Genomic DNA, 27967 nt, shown 5'->3' on the forward strand with positions numbered 1-27967 from the left:
GGGCCCAAAGGAGCAGTCGGCATGGAAATAAATCTGTATAAAAGAAAAAAAGGTTGCAGGGGACGCTTTTGTTATCACCGTCCTGGGTCACACAGCCTGTGTTCTGCAGCATTAGATCAGAAACATGTGTTGCCATGTTTTCTTCATGTTCAGTCAATGGGGCCTATAACTTGAGCCTCTGGAATCACTGGGAGTTACAGCAGCTAAAGATAACAGGGGGGTCGGAGCACAGCGGTGGGCTCTGTGCTTCTGTAAGTCGGGATCACTCGGCCCTGACAAAAAGAGGTGGATAACATGCACCATTGAATTCTGCTACAGCAGCAAGTGATACAGTGCGATCTATTGATTATTCTCGCTTGCTTCAAGATAAAACTAGTAAACAATGTGACACCACAGAAATGCTCACCTGTCTTTTTTCAGCATGTTTTTTTCATGTTTCCGTCGTTGCATTTGTTTCGGACTTTTGCATGTGTTTTTGAATTTGCAGCCTGTTTCTTCTAATGGAAAGATTGCCCTTATCGGCCACCATAGTTTTTGAATTTGCACAATGACATTTGAGCTACGAGCCAGCACACAACATAAACAAACTTTATACTCACCTTTGTGACCAACAACTCTGGAGTTTCAGACTGTTTGAGACCATTCATTCGTGGGTGTGAGATGCAGAAAATGACTCTTGGCACTGTTGAATCGGGTTTCCATGGTAACCTAATCGCTGCAATCAGACGGATAAACAAAGCAGTAAACACATGAGTTTACAGCTCTCGAGGATTTCAAGTTTATACTTAACAGAATGAGGTCACACACATTCACATGCACTAACACGTTTGTGCACAAAACTGCACAGACACCAGACACCAATATAACAGGCCTCGTTCACAAAACAAGTCTGCAACAAAACAACACGATGATTGAAGGGGATGGTGTGACAGGCCAGGAGGTTTTGTAAAAACAATTTGCAAAACAAATGTCAGAATAAAGATAACGTAAACTAGGTGAAAAGATTGCAGGGGGTCATATGTTGTATGTTGGAAAATATGTGACATGAGATATTGGACTGCATAAATATATTTGACTTCCCTTGATCGATCTGTTCTCTCTCGTGCCTGCAGTAAAAATAACTGACTCACATGTTCCAGGCAGCAGTAAAGGAGGGGTGCATGAAAAAGACGGGGTGAAAAGAGGGGAAACAGAACCGATGACCTACTACGTGATTGGCTCCAGGAGTTTCATTCTTTCACTCCTTCACTGTGCTCCACTTTGTGAGTGAGCATGTTGAGCCGGAGCGTTATTTATGAGCTGAATGTAAAGAAGACATGCAGAGATCGGCACGAATGCACCAGAAATACATACTGAGCATTGGGTGCGTTACAGCTGAAGGTTTAAGTGGTTGCATGTGTTCAAGCACATTGTAAAGGTTTGAAACTCGCCCATGTTTAGCAAAAATTACAGGTTTATTTGTGCAAATACACGACACCAGTTTTCAGCAGAACTAAAACGTTTGAAAACATCACACCTGTTCTTAGATCCATCCACTGGCTCCCCGTCAAAATTTCATTTTAAAATCCTCCTCCTTGTGTACAAAGCTTGAAATGGCTTTGCTCCTCAGTACATAACAGACGTGCTAATCAGCTTCAAACCAGCTAGAACACTCGGGTCCACAGGGAGTGGTCTTTTGACCCTCCCAAAGCAGGGGACGCTGCTTTCAGTATTTATGCCCCAAGGATCAGTGTGTGTATGTGTGTGTGAACTTTGATATTTGAGTTTTTATTTTATTTTTTTCTGCTCCTCTGAACTTTATATAACTGTTTTTTAATTTTCACCTTTTTAATAATATTGCAAGTGCTTTTTCCCTTCATGTGAAGCACACTGTGTTGCCCTGAGTATGAAACGTACTATATAAATAAAGTTTGACTTCACTTGACAATATGCAACGCAGATGCATCTGGAAGGAGATGGATTGTGTTTCTCATTATCACACTATTTAATAATGTGAGACATAGCAGGAACCTTCCAGGAAAGCACCAACAGCAGAAATGGAATGCCAGTCTGCCTCATGTACTACGCCATGATTCATCTACAGCTAAAATATTTGTTTAACCAAAACTTTTCTGGGTTTCCTTCATTTTCTTCAACAATTATCATATTGTGTTTTTATTAAAACCCGAGACAGATGAGGAACTAAAGGTTAAACCTGCTGACCACCGAACATTAAAAAATGAGTTCAAAAATTGTCAATACGTGGGGTAGAGCAGGCGCCCCATATAGAGAGGCTACAAATGGAAATCTTACTGTAACTCATATAGCGCTTTCACACTACATGTCACATTCACCCATTCACACACACATTCACACACTGGTGGCACAGGCTGCTACGTAAGGTCACATTCACACACCCTTGCCTATGCCATCAGGAGCAATTTGGGGTTTGGTGTCTTGCCGAAGGACACTTGAACATGTAGACTGAGGGAGCTGGGGATCGAACCACCAACCAATTGAAAGACGACCAACTCTACCACTGAGGCCACAGCCGCCCCTGGTTAGTCCTATAGTGCTTAACGCAGCGGGCGCAGGCTTAAGTCCTGTCCTCAGCCCTTTGCTGCATGTCATCCCCCATTCTCCTCCCCAGTATTTCCTGTCTCTCTTCAGCTGTCCTATCAATAAAGGCAAAAATAGCCCAAACTAAATCCCCCAAAAAGTACAGTTTATCTCCCTTGTTCCAATGTGGGAAAAAGTATAAATTCCACAAACTCACAGAAATGGACCAAACTCGGGCACTTAGAGCAGTTACAATAAAACAAGCCACACTATGTTCTTCAGGTTCAATGGTCAAAGGTTCAGGTAACTCATAAATGTTCACACCTTTAGATTAAATAATTCAGATCTCATAACTATAAACATTGCTGCACATCTTAAACAGATTGTGCCAGTATTCTAACTCCACTATAGTTTCATACAGTATATATTTTACATATTTCTCCATAGGATTTCCCCATAAATTAATCTACATCTTCCAGTTATATTCCCTGTTGATTTAACGGCTGTTCATTTCAATCTGCACTTGCATATAGAAAAGGCAGACCTAAACCATGCCTGGGCAGATAAATATACATACATGTACAAAACACACACAACTGTAATTATCCCACTGACTGCTGCTTCCTGTCTACGCTGCACACTCCGTGCCAGAGTGAGGAGGGGCTGCGTGAAGGATATTAGAAACATGACAGGGTTCAGAAGAGTTCAGTAGAGCACTCTCCTCAAAGAGCAGCTCACTTCATTTAACCCCTGACTGGATTGCAAAATACTTTTGACTGAGCAAAAAGCTAAATGCGTTGACAACCGAATCCAGTGATGAATGCAAACACAGTTGTTCCGAGACCGTATAGAGCATGAGAAGAGAGGGAAACGTGGATATAAATTACTTTTGTCTTCCCGCTATAGTTGTTCTAACCCCTGTTCTTGTTGAAGGCCAAACTCCAACCATCTGGTTTTGTTTCGTCTCCGTCTTGAAGACTAAAATACTCAATACTCATCGGCGTTTAAACACTCACTTTACAGACATCACAATGAGAATCTCCTGCTGCTCCGAGAGCTGGAAAACAGAGATCCATCGTAAACTCATCGAGCAGCACGCTCAGAATGTCCAGCATTCGCTCGCTATCACGAGCGTGTTGCCAAAACCCTTTTTACCGTCAATGTGATTTACATGCTCACTGACACGGAGGACAGCCGGTGACATGTCTGTAACTCAGCGATGACGAGGTCAATGCCAAACAGCCGTGTGGATTTTGAGGGCTCCAATAATATTTCTGGGTAAAAATATCAACAAATTCCAAAATCTAACTATAGCTCAGTTCAGCAGTTAGCTCTCAGTTAGATGTATGCTCGAAAATAGAAACCACACACTGCCTGACATCCTGCTGTACCATGGCCCAGTTCCACAGATCCCTTAAAGGTGGGTCCATGATAATAAATAATACCAAATACAAAAAGAGCGAGCAGAATCTTCAAGCGTTGGAATGTGTTTGACACTACAGAGTCAACTTCACTTGAGCGTCCCTCAGTCAGACCCTCAGAGACACACGCACAAACATATATACAGAACGTGCATACACATGTTGAGAGAACACATACATTACCTCCACCCAAATTTACAATCACAGGTGACATAAGCATGTGTGAACCATGACGGACTAGTAGTGTGGGTAGATGTTGCGTTTTCTTTAAGCTGCAGGAAGTTTCACAGCATGTTTTATACACAAACACATCTGAAGTCTATATAAAGGGATAACATAAATCATCACTTATGCGCCTTTATACATGTGTGTTGGTGAGTGCACGGGACGTTTTCAGGAGGGGTGCTGTTGTGGTTCCCTGAGCCAATCACAGCGTGTAGGTGAGTGTGGGAGTGGCTCAAATTAGCAACTGGGCCCCACTCAGACCGGCGAACATGGCGAAAGAGCGATGCATAGTTGGCCTTCTTTCTGTTGGACAGGAAGGTGCCTCAAACCGGGTCGGACAAGCTAACCGGATGTTAGCATGCTAGCGCAAAGGTAAGGTAACAAAGAAGAAGAAAGCATTAGCACCAGGTGCCGGTAAAACAGGTGAGGCACTGTGAGATTTGGAACCGGAGATAAATGCAGATACTACAAAGAGTTTTGTGTTAATCCTTTGAATAAATGAATGAAAATTAAGTGAAAAGTTTGAAAGGTAAAACTGGCATATCATAAGTCTACACATCTATTCTCAGCATGATTCTCACCGTAAGAGAAATGATCCACGTCGATGTATTATGAAGGTAAGATGCACAGTTTTTGGGGTTTTTTTAAGATTATTTTTTGGGCCTTTTATGCCTTCATTTCAGAGAGGACAGTCGACAGTGGCAGAAATGGAGGAAGAGAGAGTGGAGACAACACGTGGCAAAGGGCCGAGGGCGGGAGTTGAACCCTGGACCGCCACATTGAGGACTGTAGCCTCTGTACATGGACGCCGATTCAACTGCTTTTTTTACCCCGTGTTTTACAGGGGTTTTGTCGGAACACACTTTAACATGAAAACAAAACCAACGGAGCTGTGAAGTAAACGTTCTGCCTCACGGACCGCGGAATCGGTAGGGCCCAGGCCCGACCCACTTTTGAAAAATTTGGAAAAATTGTTGAATAGTTCCCAGTAAAAATCAAACAGCATTGAGGCTTGAAATGTCTATCCCTTAATAGAAGTAGGATGTCGTCTTCAAACTAATGCTTTCCTGCAAAATATCAAGAAGTAAAGCATTAACAAACGTTACTACATGTGTTAAAACCCTGTTATGCTGCGGGTCATCTATTAGGACAAACCAGTGCTTTGCTCTTTTTGATGTAGTCGTGGAACTTAGTCAAACAAAACAAGTGAGACATTAAATAGAGCCACTCACACACCAACAGAAGGCCTTGTCCACAAAAACCATCACACATGGTTCTAATCATAGCATCTGAAGCCGACTGAGAGCGGAGGCTTAAGTTCTCTGAGGAGAGGTCAGTGTCCTTCAGACAGAGGGCCGGGGGGGGGAAGCTGGCACATAAACACACCATTGTTACTGTGATTGCTGTTGTGGTGGCTACTGGGGATAGTGCAGGACAAGTCAGCCAGGATTGACTATTTGAACGGTGATGATGTTGCAGCAATCACATATCAAACTGCAGGACATTTATTCTCTTTGGGAGTATTTGAAACTCATTTGTTATTTTTATGTCTGGAATTAAATTAAAACCAGTGAAAAACAAACTGTGAAAAGGGATTTAAGAAATCATCCTGTCGTTGGAAGTGAATTATGTTCTTAATTGTAACTTGATCGAGCATGCAATCGCAAATTCTGATTAGGATTTATTTTGTTTGCTAAGAAACAATCTGGGGCAAATGTTTTTGAAATGACTAACAAATATCTTTAATCATGCTCCAGAGCTTTATCTGCTCCAGAAACCAAACTCCGCTGACCTTAATGTGTTTTTTACGCTTTCGCCAGACTCGTCATTTCATCCTTGACAATTTCTGCAACTAGTCTATCAGCATAAACTGTGTTATAAGATCATTTAACAAAACTGGGGCAGGATAAACCAACAAAATCTACAGTATTTGACTGACACAGATTTATGGATATAAAAGCTTCAGTAGCCTCCCTGTCTTACGCTACAGTCACCATGCCATGACACTAAAAAGGCCAAAGGTCACATCAGACAGCTTTAGACATTGATCAAAGGTGTTAGGACAACTCGGCTCACTTTCATCAGTACTGTTGAGAGTCTATCAAACCTGAGTCAGAGTGAGGTCACATGACTGAATCCCAAGAACTAGATCGCTCAAACACTCACACAACCCACAAACTCACAGTCTAAACTACTATAAACAAAGACAGACCAGGGAAATGTTAATGACAACACATTCAGTACTTTTTTTTTGTGTCATCAAGAGTCATTTCAGACATTTAGGACTTCATGCAATCCCTCAGGACAATCAGGATCTGCGGTAACATTATTGATTTGTAACACATGGTGACAAGTACAAACAAGACACTTCAGTTCCATACTGGTCTACCAGTCTACCATAACCGCAGTTCAGGCTGCTTGGGATGCCAAAAGCCCAAAAGAACAGAGGAAGCAGACATTGTGTGAGAAGGGACTAACAGGAGACGGACCCTAAAAAAGAACAAGCTGAGAACAGCTTAGAATTATTGAAGACTAGACATTTCATGTGTAACAACTATTCTCATGAGATTCAACTGTTCGTTTTTATGCTTTCCACCCAGAGAGACAAAGACATTGAACAACTAGAAACAAAGAATGTTAAAGACCCCCGACAGTGAAAATCAAGTGTTGAACCTTGTAAACATCTCCATGTGGTGTTCTTCATGTGCTACAAGACAAATCAGGGACAACATAAGCAGTCTCCATGGCTGGGCCTGTCTGCTTTTAAACTGCAGTGTACCAAGGACAGGCTGAACAACACGTGTTCAGATTGGCAGGTTGGAGACGTCACAAACCTAATGAGCCAATCCCGTTAATGTACGGGGCGACGCTATGCATATCATTATGTGTAACCTATGGCAACAACTTCAGCGATGCGCGAGCCGGCTGTAACCGTCATCGTAACTTTTGCAAACTCACTTCTGACTTCTAACGTTAACATTACTACGACTAATTACTACATGTCAAGCTAGTTAAGTGCGATGGCAGAGACGTGTTTTGTTTTCACGACGGAGGAGGCGGTTGGAAATGTGCATAGTGGGCGGGGACTATGCAGATTGGGGAATTTTTAATGAGGGAGAAGGAGGAGATGCCTTGGGAGGATTTTTACAAGTTAAAGGATAACTTCGGGATTTTTCAACCTAGACCCTATTTCCCCATCTGTTTGTGTGTAAATGACTAGTGGAGACATCAATTATTGAAATCGATCCAGCATTCAGGGAGGGAGCACCGGCCGGCAGCCGCGAAATTAGACACAATGTAACTAAACGGGGCGCCAGGCATACGCGAATATTCAGCCACTAAAAGCGCTTGTTTTTGCTCCTGACAGGTTCAGATCGTTATAATAAGTGTCTGACAACACTGTGGCAGCCATGCTACTTTACCTTATGCTCTCTGTTGTTGTCTGTAACCAAGTCTCGCTCACGGAGAAGTCTCGCGCTGAAATCTCACGCGAGACCGTAGTTGTTGCAGGAAGAAAGAGTATCAGACACAAATTATTATTTCAAGCAGAGCATTTTATATGTCTTATATGGCTGTAACATGACAGGAGCTGGTCTTTAAGAAAGCAACACATTGGATGACAATGTACATTAAGATGAGATGAGTTCAACTGCAACTCCTGGCTTCACTCAAACATAGATTTCTGCATGAGATTTGACTATCACAGAGTAAATTAATCAGAAACTTCTACCTTGCTAACTACCTTTCTAGTTCATACTACTTTTTGTGCAGACAGAGCAAATAGCAGAGGGAATATGCCAGATTGGGATGGCATTGACAGCTCCCAGCCCACTCTGACCTGGAAAGGTCGACTGAACAGATTAGAAACCAAACAGTAAAAGCCAGAGCTGATCCTGCTGGATATTTCTCCTGCATCTTAAAAAATACAATAAGCTATCCATGCAGAAATTGCCGTCTGTTTTCTGATTATATGTTGTAATCCCTTTCTTTCCAAGCTACCCAAATGTGGGTTTAAAAAACAAATGAATCTTTTACTCCCTTCATGTGCTGTATATACAAAGACAATTTAATGCTTATGGTTCTCTTTCCAAACGATTAAAAAGATCCTCTGTTTGTTTACCGCTCTGAAACCTGCACCTGGAGCCTACACACAGACAAACTGATGTTTAGGAAAATAAACTTCTATGCGATTTCTGTTTCATAAAACCATCCACACCACTTTGGACAAAATTTTAACCATGTGCTAGCTGACATAAATTACCCATACCCTGGCCAATGTGTGTGAAGTGAAAAATAAGAAATGTGAAGGGTGAGTGTAACACCAAGAAACACAAGAACATAAAATGTGCTGAATTATTACAAGAGAAGTCCACGCATGAGGAAAAACATGTCAAGGATGTTGAAAGAGCGTTTCATGTAAGGTGATATTTTTTCCAAACCACGCTATTCCTGTCATTCGCCTCCCACAGAGGTGGGCCCCCACTCATAACCGAGCAGTGAGTGTGAGGAAGCTGAGGCCAAAGCAATATGTGTCTACAGATTCCTCAGGGCCTACCAGCTAGCTGTGACTTTTAACAGCCGCCCCGTGCCTCCGCACTCCCTTTAGCCCACACTGAGAGAGGAGAGAAGATGAGAGCAATATTAGTTTATCATTTCCCACTGTCAGCAAACATAGCGCAGGGAATTTCCTTAAATCAAACAGCATGCTGCCGAATCAAAGTCACTTTAAAACCACCAGGAATCCTGATTTTAAGTATCGTAGCTTGAAGAATAATACAGCTGCCTGCGTAGTACTCCGTCATCTGGAGCAAATTAAAGCCAAAGAGAAACTGTTTCCTTGGCAAGAAAAACGATGGACCAGATTCAACTTTGTGATCAGCGGAATCACAAACAAACAAATCACATTGTTCTGGCCACAAAGATAAGCAGGCGCACGCACGCACGCACGCACGCACACACACACACACACACACCAAAAGCCTGTTGGAATTTATTCTCTCCCCATCATCTCCTCTCCTACAACCCCCTAAGCCTCTTCTCTAAGAGGGGCTTTCACTCTTCAGTTATGATGACAAGACATAATTAATTCCACCATCTGCCTTCCTAGAATAACAAAACTGCTCTGTTAGCATTTTAAAGTGGTAACCTCGAAGATCTCCTTCTCTTTGGCGGCACCTATAGTGATAAACGGTAATTGCGGGAGCACACTTCCCAGATATTATGCAGTGAAAGGATTTTCACTTATTTTTGAAGTTGTATCTGTAGTCATCGAGCTTTTCTTTGTTTGTTCAGCCATAGTAGATTACTGTTTACTCAAAACACTTGCAGAGACCGGAAAAGCAGCCGCTTAGCTCCGCCTACCCTCTCTGGCAGACCAACCACTGCTGGCTGAGGGAAAACGCGTCACTAACTGGGCGCTGCTTGTGATTTTTTTCCGCGAAAGTCGCACCAGACACCCAGTCTGTAATTCTGCAAATGCAAAGGCTTTCATCAGTGGGCCATAGGCTCAATCACCATTGTGTTATCTCATTTGGCGACAGATAGTGACTTAACAGACATTTATTTAAATGACAATCTTCCAGATTATTACTTTAAACACAATTTAAAAGAGGTTTAGAAATAGGCATGAAATCTCGCCTGATTGAATCTTTTTTGTATCGAGATGATCTTGGAGAGAGGACGAACAACTGCTTTTAAAGTTGCTGTTTCAAAGTGAATCAACTGTCAAAAAAGACAGATTGATGGCCCTCAGGAGTGTGCCTCTGTTGGTAAATCAAGTTGAACACATGGACATATTTACGAGTACGTCTTACCCCCACAGCGACTATTACAGCGAATACTCTTATTTTACAGTAGCAGCTGCAAGAGCAACTTAATTATATTTATTGGATTCTGTGTTAGAAACTAGCCATAGTGAAACAAAAAATCTGATTTATTCACCGATGAGAAAGAGAAGAGTTGTTGTTCACATGTGTTGGTGTGTTGTCCAGATGTTGAAATAAACAACACAGATGACAAAAGCAATGGAACAAGCCAACCTGGCCTATGACCTGAAGTAATTGATGCAAGGGATCCCCATAAATCCTCATTCCATGCTCAGTACTCATACTCCACACAACACATCTGAAATGAAGTTATCTCCATGCTCCTTCCTCTGTGGTTAGAATACTACTAAAAGGCTACACAACAGTCATTTACAGCCTTCCGTGCTACTAAAAACAGTGAACATTAAAAAGATATCTCCTCTAAAACAGGCCTTAAAGTGCAATGTGTGTGCGGCTGTGAAACGTGCACGCATTAGTGTGCATCCAAAGTGTGTGTCTGTTTGCTGATGTTTAACAATGTGGATGTGGGATGCGGTGAACCAGCAGAGGGGGAGGAACATACATGTAGTATTTTGAAGGCCAAAACACACATTATATGATTTAAAGACAGCTTGTAGCAGCTGCTGTTTAAAGGGCACTGTTTCTTGAACACTGTTTACAGGTGAATAACTCAGAAATGTCAGGGCGACAGAAACAATGAGTCAACCACAACACGCGAGCTTTAAGCTGGAGATCAGTTCGCGATCAGGTCACGTGTATAATTTTATGTTGAAGCCCTGGAAGTTACAGTCTAACACAGTGTACAATACAATCTAATTTAAAGGTACATTTACTAACAATTGCACAGGGCACAATTTTTAGGGATTAGAGGTGCAATAAGACCCCAGATCAAAAGAGTGTTCCATTTCTACCTTTGAATGCACCATTTAACTTTAAAGTCAGAGACAGACTGCTATATGTCTGATAAAGTTAGTGTTCTCACTAACTACAATGTGAAAATGCTGTGCGTGTAAACATGCTGGTTTGAGGGCACAGAAAGCCTCAGTGAAAATAATGAGATTTTGGAAAAAGCCAAAAAAACTAAAGTGACCCCCACATGCCTGGAATGATTGGTTGGTTTGCGGTTTCTATTGTAAGCACAAAACACGAGTAAAAACAAAAGGATTCCGCTGGCCCATTTGAGGAGAAAGAAGAATGTAAAAGGCATATTGAACTAATCTATGGCACATTTGTCCTTGACCATTTTAGCTGAAATGTGCTTTTATCTGTCTTTGGCGGAGACGAGCTTGGGGCACTTCAGACTTAATGTCTAAAAAATTATCTAACATCAGGGAAGCATTTAAATTCTTCTTGTTAGCTGTGCTTCTGTGTAAAAAAAAAAACATGACCTACTTCTAAAAGTTAATCACACATGTTAAATATTATATTGTCTTGGCAGCAATTAATAATACAAATAATTTAAGTCTTTTTGATGCCGTTTAACAATCTTTGAGAGACCTCCACCTCCCAGACTCTTTCACAGCCGCAGTTACTCTTGGATTACGTTACAGCTGACTGGGGGGGGGGGGGCAGGGGAGGTACACCAAAGTGTGCGCTCAACTGCAGGCGCTCACAGAGACATGCCTCCTTTCCCTCTGTGCCTCAGACACAGTGGACTCATCTGAGGAATCAAACAGGAGAACTACAGAAACTGACTGTGGACCTATTATTCTTCCATAGGGATTATTATTCCTAAAAGAGCAGCAGCTTTATTTTTGTACAGCTGCTGAAGGGAGGTGAGAGAAACTGGAGATTCTTTTTTTTTCCTATGGTGACAATAGCTTTCTGCCTGTGATTGCATGTTACATATTTATAATGAAATTATGCATGTAACATTATTTGTTTCTTTATGGTAATGTTATGTGTGCTCCTACCAAAAATATCTGCCTGATTCCAAAATGCATTTAAATAGTTATATATAAATAATGTTAAATACAAAATTATGAATGAGTTGTAAAATGTCCTATTTTAGGCTACATAAAAGTTGCACATATCATTTTATCTAATAATCCATCTTTATACGTGTTTATAGTAACAAGTAATCTGTCTATCATTATGTCTGTGCCTGTCTCTCCAGGTGGGTTTCATTAATGCTTCAGGACAAAGTCTAGCCCCCCCCCTGTTCTCTGCACAATGAGTGTGTGTGCCTGCAGCGCTTCATACCTGCGGAGGAGGCTGCTGGAGGCTCTGTTGTTCTTGGCCGCTGTGGTTCTGCCGACGAGAGGCGACTGCCCCAAATCGTGCGCCTGCTATGTTCCTACTGAAGTGCACTGCACCTTCAGATACCTGACCGCAGTACCTGACCACATCCAGCCAGCTGTGGAAAGAATTAACCTCGGGTGAGCTTTCATTTTTTTCCCGGCTTTTAGCAGAATGAAAACAAGCGTCACAGATACTCCAGGGGAAGTACTTGTTTGATTTAAACCACAGACTACAAATGCTGCAGTAATATTACAGAGAAACTAATGTTAGCTACTGCCTTTTCAGAGTTTAAACTAACTTACCTTAATAATCACTAGTGGTTAAAAGAAACAACTAAAACAACATATAGATTCAAAGGGACATGCAGTAATTTTTCGTTCACTGAAATTAGCTTGGGTGCTAACTGGGCATGCAGGGTTATGTCTGCTAGCTAATTGCTGTCTTAACCTTTACTCTAATTTTATTTAACTATAATGCAAATAATGTAACTTCAAACTACTGTAGCTCCTCAGTTCTAGATTTTCAACTTCTGAAAATTGGGCAAATCAATGGCTTCCTGTTACAAGGGAGGAGCTAAAGTCCCACCCTGTCAAGTAGCTACTAGCTAGCTACCTTCTGTGCCATTAGCCTCTCAGAAAACTCAAAGTTGGTCAGTTTTCAGACCAAGAACGACCTGACACATAGTAAATAAAATAAAATATAAATCATAAAATAAGATGTATTTAATTTTTTTAATTGACCTTACCAAAATTGTAAAGGAGGATAGTGGGAAGCTGCCTCAAAATAATACTTTTACAGAATTACCGCTGATTTGCAGAAAAAGAACATAATTACGGTGCGTGCTCACAGGTGTTTTTAATTATTCTACCTGATTAGACCTCTGTTTGTGGAGTTTTTATACCAGTCATGTCATGGCAGGATTAGCCCAGGTGTAATTAATAACTAATAATTGCTGCATTCCATTTAGTTTCCTATATTGTGCATTCTGGCTCACAGGCAGGGCTTTCTAGCACACATGGAATCCTACTTTAAGCACCTGTGCTCTTTCTGCTGCAACATGTCAAAATGTTCTGTCGAAGCAGAAAATGCGTCTCTTGTAGCACCAAAAGGGAGAGGCCAAATTTTGGGCCAACCACATGCAGGAGTGTAAGAGAGTAAAATGTTCAGAATGTGGCCGATTCTTGTTTGTTGTTACCTGTTTTGAAAAATTAACAGCATAAAAAACAAAAATATGTCTTTTTAAAAATATATATATATACTATTACAATAACTAGTTGGACACTAGTCATATTGAATATTGTCTCCTTCTTAGTCACAAAAAAATGTTTTTTTAGTTTCCAGTTTAAAAGGAGTGATGGAATAAGTTGCAAGTATTAAGCCAAGAACTGATATCCTATGTCAATATCAAAGGCCAAACACCCTGATTCACCTGCACAGGTGACATCATCCTCACTAACAGATTAAGCCTCTTCTCATGACTGTTTGGTTATGAAGACTTCATTGATATCTGGTATATTTTCTACCTGTAATGGCACAACTACTTTAACTCATATGTGTGTTGTAAGAACATTCTTTATGGTTATATGATGTGACATTTACCATAATAGCCCACTTAACTTCAGACTGAGCATAAGCCTAATCTGGATGAGTAATCTAAAACGTGTGCAGGGCTGAATATGAGACTATTTTCACATTTCATCAACTTGACAAAAACATACAATAGTACATCTTAGATTTGACTTGATAAGCTGAATTCTTTTGTTTTCCTTCCTCTGCTTTCAGGTACAACAGTATGACTGTCTTGGGAGAAAATGATCTTTCAGGACTTGAGAACTTGGAGTTGTTGATGCTGCACAGCAACACTATCCACAGTATTGAAGACAGAGCCTTCCAAGACCTCAAGTCCTTACAGGTAGCATAATGTGTTTGTTTTAATATCTTCCATAAAATGATGTATTCTTGAGAAAACATGTATCGGCATTTCTAGTGAACACCATTAAATATATTTCATGTACAAACTTATAGTGACTTAAAATAATATTCTTACGCCAAGATTATTTTGAAAGATACTTGCAACTTCTCAAATATGTTCTCACAGGTCCTGAAGATGTCCTTTAACAAAGTAAAGGAAATCAAAAAAGAGACATTCAAAGGTCTGGACAGTCTACTGAGACTCCACATGGACCACAACAACATCGAGTTCATCAGCCCAGAGGCTTTCTACGGCCTTACCAAGCTACAGTTGGTCCATCTGGAGGGGAACCACCTCCAGCAGATCCACCCTGACACTTTCATCACACTGAGACACAGTGGGGTGTTCAAGGTGTCCTCAGTAAGAAACATCCACCTGTCAGACAACCTCCTCACCACTCTGCCTGCGGATATATTCTCAGGCTGCAGCCAGTTAGAAAACCTCTTCCTCCATGGCAACCCATGGATGTGTGATTGCCGTATGAAGTGGTTCTCAAAGTGGTCGCAGAGGAACACAGGTGAGGACTGAATGTTTGCTTTGGAACTGTCTGAAAGCATTTGGAAAGGTGTCAGGTTGTAAAATGTTTATAAGGGAAGAGAACCTCTTCTTTCGTAATGAAGGACTCTCCCCTAATATGACCATTTTCCTTGATCAAAACCTTTGTGAAGCCACATTTGCTAGCAGCTCTAACAAGACACATCTGGTGAAGTTGCTAATTGCATTGGTACTTTAATATGATGTTCTACTCAGACTTTTAAAGTGTTATTTTTTTTCCTGAAAACTAATAGTACATGGGATTGTATCCACAGCAAAAAAGACATATCCAAGGGAAACATATAAATCTTTGCAGGGACTTAACTGAAGGCAGATACCTTTTTGTAATCCTGAGAGCTACAGAAAACACACAGAAAGAAAAGTTAGACCTTTTATTTATGTGTTGGCCAATGTAAAAGGCAACTCATAAATTAAAATTCAGCATGTTTATGATGATCTTTTTGGGTTTACACCTTTTACTGATCAGTTTTGGTTTGGTTGGCCGAAAATACGGAAACTGTTAATGTCTTTTCTTACATGGCAACAACTAAACGCTACACAACTTGGTTTAAATGTTTCCAGGTGTGCTGAAATGCAAGAGAGACCGGAGATATCCGCGAGGCCAGCTGTGTCCTGTTTGTGAAAATCCTGCCCCGTACCACAACAGACCTCTATCCCTTCTCCCCAGTGATGCCTTCACATGTGCCAAACCCTGGATACAACCTCATTTAAAGCAGAAAAACATCAGCCTGGACGAGGGGGACTTTACTCCAGTTGCCCCCAAGGACTTTATTGCCCCACTAGGCTCTATACAAATGAATCTTACGGACCAGTTTCACAGTGATGCCAGTCTTTCCTGCACTGTCCAGAGACCCTCAGTGTTCGAGAACCTGACACAAACCTTTGAGGAGGAGGAGGGAAACAATGTCACAGTTCTTACCACATGCATAACAACCTATTTGGTGTGTAACGTTGACCATGAACATATGCAGCAGTTATGGCAGATACTGGCCAGCTACAGTGACTCTCCAATGAGACTGGAAAGAGGTTTTATGCTGGCGAGAAGCCCCGAAATGATTTACAGGTATAGTCAGATGAAAACAGAAGAGGGAGAGGAAGGAATTCACACGGACATTAAGGCTGATATTAAAGCATCCCCTGCATGGTTGATGCAAGGAGAGGTGAGCTTTCAGCTTGACCGCACTACGACCACTTTCTCTACTCTGCATATTAAGTACCAGTCTTTGGTCAACCTACGTGTGGAAAACAGATCACCTAAGAGGGACCGCTATTCTTGGACCATGATCAAGCGAGATAATCAAACCAAGACTGAGCACACTGTACTTACAGGTGGGAATTAGACATCGATGCTTAATAAAGCAGCTGACATAAACTTCAAGCTACATCTAGTATTAATAAAACTCTTACCTAATGCATGACAATCTTCAGAGAATTTCTATTTCCAAAACAGGAAGCATTGTAAAAGTGTCAGAACTCGAGAGACTAACTGAATATGAAAGCGATAATTACTGTAATAAAATATTTGTTTTATGTTTAACATAGGTGGTGTAGCACAATTGAGCTGTCAAATCCGCGGTGAGCCAAAGCCCTTGTTGGAGTGGATTTTACCAGATGGAAGTAAAGTAAGAGCTCCTTACTCCAGTGAGGACAGCAGGATCATTATCAATGCAGAAGGGAAGCTCACTCTTCGGGGTGCAGATGCGTCAGACACAGGTCTCTACCGGTGCATTGCCACGAACTACCTGGATGCAGATATACTAATCTTTCGAGTGACAGTGCTGTCCCCTGATGTGGAAGAGTCTGAAATCAATGGTGTTCAACTCTCAAGAGCACTGGGTGGAAGTCTGGTCTTTGACTGTAGCTCTGCAGGGGGTCCCAAGGCCTCAGTCCAGTGGATTCTCCCTGATCACTCAGTGCTGGACAAGTCACATGGGAACAGGAAAGTGTTTGAGAATGGAACCTTACTGATTCATAGTCTCACAGAAAGGGACAGAGGATTTTATAGGTGCTTGGTTGCTAATGACCTTGGAGTTGACCTGCTTGTGTCTCAGGTAACAGTGACCGAAGAAAGGCCTGGGACAGCAACACTTTTGGAAAGTGGGGGATCAGGGATGGAATTGGACGACAAGGTTGACCCTAGCTTGACTGAAAACACAGTCATCCTCAATGAGGCCCCCTCTTCAAGTCCCTCTGACAAAACTAGTCAGGAATCCAGAACCATCACCTCAGATCGACCATACCCCAGACTCAGGTCACAAGGTAGAGGAGGTGCTGGAGGTAGACTGGGGCAGAGAAGGAGGGTGCAGGTCAGCAACAGACGTGTCTGGAGTGGTAGGGTCTTTGATAAAGCTTCTAGGAAAGTGGACCCTCAGAAATTTGCAGAATTTTTGAAAAAGGCTCAAGATGGATCAAGAATAAAGACTGGGTCAGAGAAAGACAAAGTTAAAGATGCAGACTCAGACAATGGGCTCTCTGGTGATGGTGAAATTGGCTCTGGAGAGGATCGTAATGAAGATCAGCTCATCATCATGTCAAGGATATTCACACCAACTACAGATAATCCACAAAAAGGTAGACCATTTGAAGTTACAGAGATTATAAATGAACCAACAACAGAGTCATACATGCAGTTAGACACTTCATCAATTAAGTCCAGATTCACACAGAATCCAACAGAAAACATTGAAAGTCAAAGTGATGCAGTTACACCGTATAACACATTTCCACACAAGGGTCACGCATCTAGTTTTGATGAGACCACTGAATTTTATGCCTTGGAAAGAACTACCAAGCCAGGCTCAATCAGGCACCCAGTAACTCTCCAACTTACTGTGACAGACACGTCACAAGAAACTCAGCTCCAGTTCTCAGGAGAACAACATGCAGAACCAGAGACATCTACTGGTGCAGCACTTTCATTTACCACAGACCCTAATGTCACTCCAATGAGTGATGGCCCAGACCCAGTGGAGCTAGTCATCCACACATCCAAAGATCCAGAAAGCCAGACCACATTCACAGCTGTCACCACCACAGAGAGACAACAAGATGAGATAACCTTCCACACTACCCAAACCATCAAATCCCCACGTCTGCCTGCAGGATCCACCATTATCTCCAGGCAGCAGATCCATATCATCCCAAACAAAAACAGCAGAGGGGGCCGAAGGAGGACCTTCCAAGGGCGCAGGAGGATCATTAAGCCCAACAGAATCACTGATATTCAGTCATTCATCAATAAACTTAAACAGCCCTCCGTGAGGAAGGAAGGGAATGCCACGGTGCCATATAAAATTGAATTGACCACAGGTAAGCAGTCTCATTTTGAAAGTAAATAGAGCCACAGTTCATTTTTTGCTTGATGGTATGTGCTGTATATCGCTGATATTTTGTGTAACTGTGTCCTTTTTTTCCCTCAATTCTCAATTCCCCTAAGACTGTGAGGAAGACAATAAGAAGACATCAATGACTGATCTGCAGGTGGTCACACCAAGTTCCTCCAGTTCTTCTTTACACAGAACAGAGAGACCAGCCTCTACACCTAAACCTTCTACAACAAACTACTACATTACTTCAAAAGCCCCTGTCGCCCAAACAGAGTCAAGGATAGACAGTTCCAGTGGCTACATAACATCTGCTGATAGCCCAGAGTTTGACACTACAATTGATCCATTGTTTACGGCAAATAAAGAACCCCCGATCACCACCACGGCTGCTACTTCTAAAACTGCCTCCAAGGTGATTCGTGGAAGAATCCCATGGAACAGGCTGTTTGGAGGCAAGGAGAGGGAAAAGATACTGGGCAGGCTAAGGAAGCCATTCATCATGCAAAAAACCTCAACTACAGCTGAACCTACAACAGTAACCCTAACCACAACCCCTGCTGCTGTGCTCACCACCACCGCAAACTCACTGGCTGAACCTGATACTTTTTCCCCGCCCAGACACCAAGGTAGCAAAGAGGGCTCATTAGATGATGACTACGAAGAGTTGTCTTCTGCAGATTTTGATTTCACAACAATAGGACCCAGCATTCACGTTATAACTACTACGAGTTCATTATATTACTCCAGGCCCTCCGCTACTGCTGAAACACCAGCAGAATCGCAAACTCTACCTTCACCACCTACCGTCAAACCACCCTCAAGTGAAGATCCTTATGAAGCCATATCATCTGGGTCAGGGAGACTTCCTGATCATTGGTCTGTAATCAGACAGAGGCCTGGTGGGACAAGAAGACAGCGAGGGCGAGGAAGGAGGCCCTTTAGGGGCAGGAGACCCTTCAAGAAACCTGCAATCACTAAACTACGCCCTACTACCACAACTGAGGCTTTAACTACTGAGTTAACAACTATGGAAACTACAATGAAGACAACCAGAATACCACAACAGACTGTTATACTCCACAATCCGCTGTACAAACCATCTAGGAAAGAGGACAGAACTGCAGTAGCTGTTTCCACTGACCAAACATCAGAGGAGGAGAACGACTTAAATGAGGAATTAGACTGGAGCACATCTAGCAGTTTACCTGTCTCCACTACAACCAAGACACCATTGATCCCCTCAACCACATTCAACCCCACTACCACTTTAATACCTACCACAAAGAGGGCTTACACAACAGCTCGGACCAGAGTCCACAGCAACATCAGACCACCAAAGAGGAATGGTTACACCACTCGTAGACCACTAATAAGGAGAATCAGGCCTACTTTGCAGAGCAGTGGTACTAAAGAAAGTGCAGATAAGAGCCTTATCTTTGATACAATGACCATCTTTACAGCTGAGCAAGAATACAACAACAACCCTACCCCAAACAACAACAGAGGCACACACAATGCCATATCTAGTGTTTATAATCATGTCACTAACGTTGAAACTACAAGTGCCAACATTCCTGGCTTTGAACCAACTACAAAGGTCATGACAAGCAAGCCTAAGATTGTTGGGGGCAATGCAGCTAGCTTTACTGTGTTATCCAACTCTGATGCCTTCTTGCCATGTGAGACTGTTGGAAACCCTCCGCCAACTATAACCTGGAGACGCTTATCCTCAAGTACAGGTACCAAACCAATTTCATTAATCTTATCATTTAGAAAAAAGGTTCAGGTGCAGGGTGAACAGCTTTAAAAAGTCATGCAAAAATGTTCATTCTGTAGTAAAGGGGCAAATAGTCATTACATGTTGTCAAAGTCAAATGTAAATTTAATGTTTTTTTCTGATTTCGAAGAGCAGAGAGTACAGTTTTGTTCACTCTGTAATTACGTTTCCTGAAACTGCCGTTTGTTGTGTTATGTCTTAGGGCAATTATGTGTACACCCAGTCTGCTTCATGAAGAATGTATGGTGTTTTTTTTCTGTTATATGGAATTTTAATACAACACTACCAAATTAAACAAAATTAACATTAACTATTACAAAAGGTAATAAATTACTCAAAAACCACAATAGAAAAATACGTTTAAATAGGTTTAAATTCTGGATGTTTTTAAGTTGGATGTTTCTTAAAAGAAATTGTCTTTTTTCTTCAGGAAGCACCATTACCATTTCAGGAAGAATGGGCAAATTCGAGGTGTTGAGCAACGGCACACTGTCGATCCAGAATGCCAATGTTAAGGATCGTGGTCAGTACCTCTGTCTAGCTGAGAATGATCATGGATCCGATAAACTTCTTGTCACCCTCTCTGTTGTGGCCTACCCCTCACGCATCCTGGAGCCAAAAATGCGGGACATAAAGTCTTACGCAGGAAACACTGTAGAGATGAAATGTAAAGCAGAGGGTCGGCCGTCCCCCATGATATCGTGGATCCTGGCCAACCGAACTCAGGTCAGGGGTCAAAACACAGAGAAGGGCAGGGTATCAGTATCTGCTGAGGGAACACTGATCATTGAGCAGGTGTCTGTTTATGACAGAGGTCATTACAAATGCATCGCCAGCAATCCAGCAGGAGCTGATACTGCTACAGTCCGACTGCAGGTTGTGGCAGCTCCCCCAGGCATCATGGAGGAGAAACGGCAGCTGGTAAAAGTTGGTGTTAGCCACAACTTGTGGCTACCATGCACTGGCCAAGGCAGCCCACAGCCCACTATTCATTGGGTCCTCCATGACGGGTCAATGGTTAGATTTAACAGACCTGCCAGTAACAAAAGGATATCAGTTTATGTCAATGGAACCCTGCACATTAAGGATGTGACTCTAGCAGACAGCGGGAAATATGAATGTATTGCTACCAGCTCAACTGGTTCAGAGAGAAGGGTGGTGACTCTGACGGTTGAGAAACAAGAGTCTGCACCTCAAATAGTGGCGACATCTCAGCGCATGACAGTGTTGTTTTTTGGGGACCAGATGAGACTAAACTGTTCAGCCATAGGAGACCCTAAACCCAGGATCATGTGGCGGCTGCCCTCTAAAGCTGTGGTGGACCAGTTACACAGGTAAAAATGCATTGATCAGTGGCAGTAATACTCAGAAGAAAAGATGGTAGCATTTATTGTAAAATTATTGGTAAAAGCTAAAATAGACAGGGCTAATGTTATTGAAAGAAGAAACATTACTGATTGCAGAACTTAAAAAAAGAAACTTAATTATTTTAAAGGCAGACTACTTCCTTCCTTCCTAACTTAAGTTATTCTCATATATGTTTTGTATTTCTCCAGGATGGGCAGCAGAATTCAGGTCCTGGATAATGGTACTCTTATTGTTAGCACTGTGAGTGATAAAGATGCCGGAGACTATCTCTGTGTAGCACGAAGCAAACTTGGTGATGATCTCCAAATGATGAAGGTCAGTGTGTCAATGAAGGCTGCCAAGATTGAGCATAAGCTCTATGGAAAAAAGCAGATACCATACGGTAACGACTTGAAGGTTGACTGTAAAGCCTCAGGGGCACCAAAGCCAGAGATCTCGTGGGGTCTACCAGATGGTACAGTGGTCAACAGCGCACTACAGTCGGATGCCAGCAGTGGAGGAGGACGAGCACGGCGCTACACACTTTTCGACAATGGAACACTATACCTAAACCAGGTATGCAACTGCATGACATTTTCCTCAATGAAATAGAAAAACCTTTTAAAAAGACTAAGATCACTGTGTTATCTTTCCCCAGGTTGGTATGTCAGAGGAAGGGGACTACACCTGCTATGCTGAAAACCAGGTAGGCAAGGATGAAATGCATGTGCATATCAGCGTGGTGACTGCTGCCCCCAGAATACGTCCATCCAGCCAGACCTATGCCAGAGTGAAGCCTGGAGAGAGCATCCGCTTTGACTGTGAAGCACTTGGGGAACCAAAACCCAAGATCATGTGGATGCTGCCCAGCAACGATGTAATTGGAGCATCAAATGAACGCTACCTAATGCATGTCAATGGCTCTCTGGATATCAGGGATGTGAAGCTTATCGATGGTGGGGAGTATGTTTGTATTGCTCGCAATCCTGCTGGAGAAAATAGAAATGTCTACAAGCTTGATATAGACGGAAATCCACCAATGATCAATGGCTACCGACAGAACAGGACTGTAATCAAAGACGTAGCTGCTAAATTCTCTAGGAAATTAATAGCCTGTAAGGCTGAGGGCAACCCCACTCCTAGTATCACTTGGATTATGCCTGATAACATCTTTCTGGCCGCACCATACTTTGGTAGCAGGATTAATGTTCACCATAATGGGACATTGGAGATTCGTAATGTGCGGCCAACTGATACAGCAGAGTTCATTTGCATGGCAAGGAATGATGGAGGAGAGGCAGTAATGGTGGTGCAGCTGGAGGTGACCAGTATGCTCAGAAGGCCCATCTTCAAGAATCCCTTCAACGAACGCATTGTGTCTCGGGTTGGGAAAACCACAGTTCTGAACTGCTCTGCTGATGGACGCCCAATGCCGGAAATCACTTGGACTTTGCCTAATGGGACACGGGTTACTGGAGAACGCCACCATGGCTCTCATCACCGCCTAGGCAACGATGGAACGCTGCTCATCTACAACACTGACAAAGAGGATGCTGGGAAATACCGCTGTGGTGCCAAGAATTTCTTGGGCTACATAGAGAAGCTAATAATTTTGGATGTTGGGCAGAAGCCTTACATCTTGACAAGGCCTAGGGGCATCATACGCAGTGTTTCTGGAGAACCTCTCTTTCTTCACTGTCTATCTGATGGGAGTCCCAGACCCAGAATCTACTGGACCATTCCAGGTGGCCACACTCTTACTCGGCCTCAAGTCCTTGGGCGTTACCAATTACTAGAGAATGGTACTTTGGTTGTTCAGGATACTACTCTCAATGACCGAGGGAACTACATCTGCAGGGCTCGGAATGATGCTGGGGAAGCGGTGCTCCCTGTCTCTGTTATCATCATCGGCTACCCTCCAAGGATCACGTCAGGTCCACCTCCTAGTGTGAGGGCAGTGACTGGGAAACCTTTCCAGCTCAACTGTGCCGCGACTGGAATGCCTAAGCCAGAGATCACCTGGGAGCTGCCTGATCATTCAGTTCTGTCAGCAGCAGAACAGGGCCGGCCAATGGGTAGTGAACTGCTTCATCCTCAGGGCACACTCATCATTCAAAGGCCCACAGCTTCAGACTCTGGCACATACAAGTGCCTGGCCAAGAACCACCTGGGTACAGACTCAAAAGTCACATATGTACATGTACTGTGAGAAAAAGACTCAAGGGAGAACAGTGGTAAAACTGAATGTAAACATTAACAGACATACTGTCACTTGTGTCTACGAGGTACGGTACTTGTTTTGTCACATGTGGGTTAGCGAGAAACACAGCTTGTGGTATGTAATTTAAAAAGTGACAATTGTGGATTAAAAAGTACACAATCACAAGAAGAGAAATGAATGACATTTTATAAAAGAGAAAGGAGAGAAACCCAGCGTGGAGCTAGAAAGTTGTTATTGTAACTCTGGTCCGTTGGTCTGGAAATTCATTGGTGGTTCTCATTTAGGCTCTTTCTCATGGGAACAAAAAAGCCAGTGCAAAGACTCAAACTATAGGCTATTTTTCTGAGTAGGGGTTGTTGGCTTTAAATATGTCCTATTACAGCACATACAGACATACTACACAGAGAGTGGAAACAAACTATATAACAGATTGAAAGAAAGACATTAGGTCTCCCAGGGGGGTTATTATCTTTAGACATTGGCCAGAAGTTGTCACTCTCATGACATGTTTTGTTCTTTAACAGCAAGAGAAAAAGCATTGGCAGTAGGCTAAGCAAAAAGTAAAATAGAATTCCTTAGGAATTCATTGAAAATCCTAATCCCAAGATGTTCAAAAAATATATTAGGCCCTTTTAACACTGGATACATATCTGCATTTGCAGTAGTGCATTGATACCAGATTTACAACAGATTTCTTTATCATACTTTTTATTTTGATGACAGTGTAAAGCCGATTCCTTTATGTCCATTGGACCAATGGCCAAATCATCACAAAGACACTATCAATCTATTGTGTTGTACACAAGAATTTACAGTAATGTTATACATTATGCTAATCTGTAACAATACAGTATATGTATATGTATTTGTAGTATCTACTTCATTAAAGTATTCCAGAAAATGAAAATAAATTTTTGTATGTTTATATTTGATGATTTGATACACTAAAGCATTTTTAAACATTACATGTATCATGTATATGAAATACGGCATAGTACTGCTGAAGATACACATTACTGGCCGGCTACTTTAATGAAGACCATTAGGATTAAGTTGTACCCCACCTTACAGGAGGGGGTAATGACTGTGGCTGCGGTAGAAACCTTCCAGACATACACAACTCGGCAGCTGTGAAAATAGTTCTTCACCCAGCTCGTCAATAAGAATGACCCACAGGGGAGCCTTGGATTTTTGTTTTTGATTGTGTGCTGTTTTTTACTGCCCTCCTGCAAATTGAACTGCAAGATGAGGGACGTTGAGACAGAATAGGGGAACAGAGACATGTATATGAAAAATCTGAACTTGTATGTAATTGACCTGATGTATTATTCCTGTTTCTGAAGTTAATCAATAATGATGGTGTAATTACACTGAGAAATATTTAGAGTGAGATCGTCTCTAATATAGTGATGTTTGTTCTGTTCATACACTTCTTTGGCCGCTAACTTTTTTTTGTTAGTCCTAAAAAATAGGTTATTTCTAATGGTACACTTTGGGACAACTACGCTGTGCCTTAAGGGCAGCACCTGGAAACAATTTGTCAGTAATTTGCACAAAATGTGAATCGCCTTATAATGAAGCACATTTAAAATCGACCCTTTTTAAATAAAAAAAATTGCTGCGACTCAAACTAAGGTATATTTTTACACTCATCTGGAAAACAAGAGAAAATCAATTTTCTTATTGTTAAAATGTGTCGGATAAAACTAAATCAGACTATTTCCTGCAGTATTTTATTACTGCTGTAGCACAAAGGACAGCTTTAACCACAAATGTTGGTAACATGATATAATTAATTTATAGTGACTTCTAGTACCTAACAGCTGCATTTTAATGGGCACTCAAAAAAGAGGTCAGTCGTTTATCCTCAGGTGGATACATTCCAATAAATAACATTTTGAGGTTTCTGAGAAACAAATGTTCCATAGTTAAGAGCGAGTTCACGGCAGTGTGATATGACCCAGGTACATACGGGGAGAGAGGGAATTGTCTTCCATAAACTTTGGAATGCAGGCTACTGGTTCCATGATTACAGAGAAAACTGCTTGCATATGTGAACTAGGCGACAATCATACACAAATTAAACTAGTTAAATGACGTCTTTAAAAGCCTCTATATATCATTATATCTGGTTCTCTGTGTGATAGACAGTTCATCATTCACGCCCTGTGTCCCCTGTGGAAGGTAAAGAGTTTATTTGTTCAGTTCTGCCTTTGCGGTTCGTGTTGGAGAAAAGATATTTATGAGGATTTTAAACATGTGATTTTCCCATTTGTTCCTTTTCTCACGGGTGTTTAAAAGGAAAAGAGTTGAAGTCTTACACGTACCATTTACAAAATATGGTTTTACGAGAAGCTACTGAAAGGAGCAGTGTGTATTTTATGTTTGTGTGCATTCAGCTTCACTAGGTCAAATATACTGTACCTCTGAACCCGAGATCTAGACACAGTGGGTAAAGTGAGATGTGTCAACATGAAGATTTGCACTCCCACCACCATTTCACAAGATGAATAAACAAAAACTGTTTTTACACAAGATGAGGTAGGGCAGTTTGACCACTCCTTGGCCACCTCGAAGATTGTGGAAAAACAGAACAAATCTGCACAGAATCAAATGACATCATTCTGCTAGTGCTGTGCTTTTAGATTTTGCACAGTTCATTCTTTTTTTATCTGGATTCTGCTGTCAACTCACTACCAAAGTTTTTGATATTAGACTCCATAAATTATGCCTAAACTGCAGTGATAGTTAAAAATAGATGCTTTGTTCAACCAGTAATGGTTGAGAGAATAAATGTTAAAATTAAAAAATCTGCTACATTATGATCTATGCCATAGAAATCTGGGCCACAGTAATTGCAAATCAAAGATCCCAACAATGCCAATATAAATAAATAAATAAATAAATATGGTCATCAATTCTGTCAATACAAGTTATATTTGTTTTGTTTTTTTGAATAGCACAGTAGGCTAAAAACGTGTCAACATAAAACAAAATCAGTATTAAGATTTCAAATTATAAAATTTAAGATGCAGAAAACATAAATGCATATCTGCTCTCCTTTTACTATTTTGTCACTCTTTTCTTCTCAACACTTCTCTCTTCCTCAACCCTCTAATCTACACTTCCATACCTGAAAATTCCTAACAGTCAAATCAGCTTATGTCAGCTAGAGAGCTAACCAAGCTAACATTGTCTAGCGAGCTAACCCCAGCTAAAATTAGAAAGCTAACCAGCAATTAAGCTAGTTGTCTCACCAAGTTACTAATACTTATGGCAGTTGACTGGTTAATACCAACTTTATATCAATAGCTCATAAGCTAATTAGCTAGCTGGCTAGCAAGTTTGCTCACATTGATGACTGTACTAATTAAACTTGACACACACAATACAATAATACCATAATATAATACTCACTGCAGTTAGGTCCTGCCTATTGAAGGCAATGTGCCCACAGTAATAAAACAAATAGATTGCGTGCTGCGGTCAGAGACTAAGGGAAATGAAACAAAGCTGAAATATTTTAAAAACACAATATTTAGGAAATATTTTGGGCTTTTGGTGATGGAGCCAACACTCTAACATTGGTAACAGGATATCGTATTAGGAAGCAAAATTGGATGTTAAATTTAATTGCAACTGAGCTTCTTCTATAATGTTAGAAGATATTTGAATCCAATATTTAACTTCAATTTCTTAAGATACTATCAGCACATGCTTCTTTTAAATTTCATATTTTACCATACATTTAAGAATTCACTACCACTTATTCAACTAATATAAGTTGACAATATGTGTGCCATGTATCTGTGTGTGCGCAATAACTGAAATGAGTCATGACAAACAGTTAAAAGGGGGAAAACTTAGAGCCGAGTGAGAAAAGGAGGAAAGGAAGGATAAAGTCTACAGTGGTGGATGAGGGAAACCAGGATAGGGTGAGACATATTTTTGGGTTTATGGTATGCGTTCCACAGTTAAACTAGAGTGCTCGCAGCCTGAACATGGAAACTGAGAACTCAGGAGAGCACTGAGCAAGAGAAGTTTGACACAGTACTTCTGTGTAAGCTCAGTGAGTCTGTCTTTTGCTGCAATCCAAGCAAGTAGTCGGGAAAATCTTTTTAAAATATAAAGGTAAGCCTTCCAATAGGTACACACATGCTCATACAGTAGATCGCCGTCTCTCTCAGTACAGTTGGTAATGCTGGAATTTCACATCTGCATTGTAGAATCCACACATCCACCTTTTCAACCACAAGTAAGACAGATTCATCTTTGCACTTCGCTGCCATGTAGGATCTGTTGCACTGTGTTGGCGGATCCAGGTTTCTCAGACCATTGCTTCTGAGGAACTGACTCAGAACTATTTTTGATCGTGTTTCAATTTCAACAGAGCTAATATTTTGGCCGGTATACTGGAAAGAAAAGCATGCAGTTATCAGTCGTTGGCTCTACAATGGGACTCTGTGAAAGCTTTAATTCTTAAGGTCTTCCTACCTAAGACCCTTTAAGCGCTTTAAGT

At 41.6% G+C, this 27967-nt stretch overlaps 1 protein-coding gene across 1 annotated transcript; it reads left to right on the plus strand.

Moving 5' to 3' along the window:
• The first annotated feature begins 11729 nt into the window (after window positions 1-11729).
• Window positions 11730-24339, plus strand: igsf10 (immunoglobulin superfamily, member 10). Its single transcript, XM_069668473.1, has 10 exons — window positions 11730-11784; window positions 12126-12387; window positions 14033-14162; window positions 14349-14739; window positions 15339-16106; window positions 16320-18086; window positions 18214-19842; window positions 20311-21214; window positions 21437-21803; window positions 21886-24339. The coding sequence occupies exons 2-10, from the start codon at window positions 12182-12184 to the stop codon at window positions 23434-23436; spliced, it is 7713 nt and encodes a 2570-aa protein (XP_069524574.1). The 5' UTR covers window positions 11730-11784; window positions 12126-12181; the 3' UTR covers window positions 23437-24339.
• Window positions 24340-27967: the final 3628 nt, after the last annotated feature.

The sequence above is a fragment of the Semicossyphus pulcher genome, unplaced genomic scaffold (assembly GCF_022749685.1).
Source record: "Semicossyphus pulcher isolate SPU_LCO1_2020_fin unplaced genomic scaffold, fSemPul1.0.p SCAF_19, whole genome shotgun sequence".
NCBI classification, from domain to species: Eukaryota; Metazoa; Chordata; class Actinopteri; order Labriformes; family Labridae; genus Semicossyphus; species Semicossyphus pulcher.

Excerpts from the sequence above, each read along its gene's own strand:
- igsf10 (XM_069668473.1), top strand. The coding sequence starts at position 12,182 with ATGAGTGTGTGTGCCTGCAGCGCTTCATACCTGCGGAGGAGGCTGCTG. Across the intron at positions 12,388-14,032 it reads GTGGAAAGAATTAACCTCGG|GTACAACAGTATGACTGTCT; the intron begins GTGAGCTTTCAT and ends CTCTGCTTTCAG. Across the intron at positions 18,087-18,213 it reads TAAAATTGAATTGACCACAG|ACTGTGAGGAAGACAATAAG; the intron begins GTAAGCAGTCTC and ends AATTCCCCTAAG.